Source organism: Montipora capricornis, chromosome 11 (assembly GCF_036669925.1).
Source record: "Montipora capricornis isolate CH-2021 chromosome 11, ASM3666992v2, whole genome shotgun sequence".
NCBI classification, from domain to species: domain Eukaryota; kingdom Metazoa; phylum Cnidaria; class Anthozoa; order Scleractinia; family Acroporidae; genus Montipora; species Montipora capricornis.
In genome coordinates, this window is record NC_090893.1 from 32,026,139 (window position 1) to 32,027,572 (window position 1,434).

Sequence of the window (1,434 nt, forward strand, 5' to 3'; positions counted from 1 at the left end):
AGCCTTGAATGGAACACCACCTTGTATACCATCTTTGTGGACTTTGAAAAGGCCTTCGATAGCGTGGATCGAGACACATGGTGGCAGCTGCTGGCCTACTATGGCATCCCGGAGAAGATCATTAAGCTGATCAGGATGACTTTTGAACCATCAACATGCCAAGTGGTCCACAACGGCTCTTTGACTGAACCCTTCACCATCACAACCGGAGTTCGACAAGGGTGCTTGCTATCACCTTTTTTATTTTGATTGTTATTGATTGGATCATCCGCGAGACCACAAAAGACAAGAAGAGAGGGCTGCAGTGGTCATTGATGGAGCAACTAGAGGACATTGACTATACAGACGACATCGCCTTAATTTCGCAACGCCACACAGACATGAAGGAGAAGCTACTCAAGCTTGACGAAGAAGCCAGGAAGACGGGACTGAAGATCAACGTGAAAAAAACGAAGAGTTTGAGGCTCAACCACACAAGCGTAGCTACATTCACCATCCGGCAGGACACCATCGAGGAAGTTCAAGACTTTGCCTAACTGAGCAGCACTGTGTCCACAGAAGGCGGAACTGATCAGGACATCCGCATTCAGGTAGGAAAAGCTGCAGGAGTCTTCAATACCCTTCGACCCATCAACACGAAGCTTCGTATCTACAACTCCAATGTGAAAAGCGTCCTTCTATACGGCTGTGAAACTTGGAGAGTGCTGAAGTCATCGATGGCCAAGATACAAGTCTTTATGAACCGCTGCCTCCGCCAGATCCTTGGAGTGCGGTGGTACGACAGGCTGAGAAATGAAGAGCTGTGGAGAAGCACATCCCAAGAGCCAATCGAGCAACAGATCATTTGGACACACGCTGAGGAAACCTGCAGACAACGTCACACGAAGAGGGCTACGGTGGACACCCCAAGGGAAGCGAGGACGGCCGAAGACCACCTGGCGGCGCTCAACTGAAGCCGAGGCGAAGTTCGCTGGCCTGAAGTGGGGACAGCTCGAGCGGAAGGCCCTGAACAGGGGGGGATGGCGAACTCTGGTGGACGACCTATGTTGAGTACGACTAACCCACGACCAGACTCTTCCTCAGGTCGAACACACGACCAAACTCTTTGTAAGGTCGAACACACGACCATACTCTTTCTCAGGTCGAACACACGACCAAACTCTTTCTCAGGTCGAACACACGACCAAACTCTTTCTCAAGTCGAACACACGACCAAACTCTTTCTCAAGTCGAACACACGACCAAACTATTTTTCAGGTCGAACACACGACCAAACTCTTTCTCAGGTCGAACACACGACCAAACTCTTTCTCAGGTCGAACACACGACCAAACTCTTCCTCAGGTCGAACACACGAACAAACTATTCTCAGGTCGAACACACGAAGGGGGCAAAGTGAACGGAATAGCGAAAACGAAACAACTACAGACAGAA

At 50.0% G+C, this 1,434-nt stretch overlaps 1 protein-coding gene across 1 annotated transcript; it reads left to right on the forward strand.

Moving 5' to 3' along the window:
- The first annotated feature begins 314 nt into the window (after positions 1–314).
- Positions 315–953, forward strand: LOC138023396 (uncharacterized). Its single transcript, XM_068870402.1, has 2 exons — positions 315–456; positions 559–953. The coding sequence occupies exons 1-2, from the start codon at positions 315–317 to the stop codon at positions 951–953; spliced, it is 537 nt and encodes a 178-aa protein (XP_068726503.1).
- The last annotated feature ends 481 nt before the right edge of the window (positions 954–1,434 follow it).

Excerpts from the sequence above, each read along its gene's own strand:
- LOC138023396 (XM_068870402.1), top strand. The coding sequence starts at position 315 with ATGGAGCAACTAGAGGACATTGACTATACAGACGACATCGCCTTAATT. Across the intron at positions 457-558 it reads CAACGTGAAAAAAACGAAGA|AAGGCGGAACTGATCAGGAC; the intron begins GTTTGAGGCTCA and ends CTGTGTCCACAG.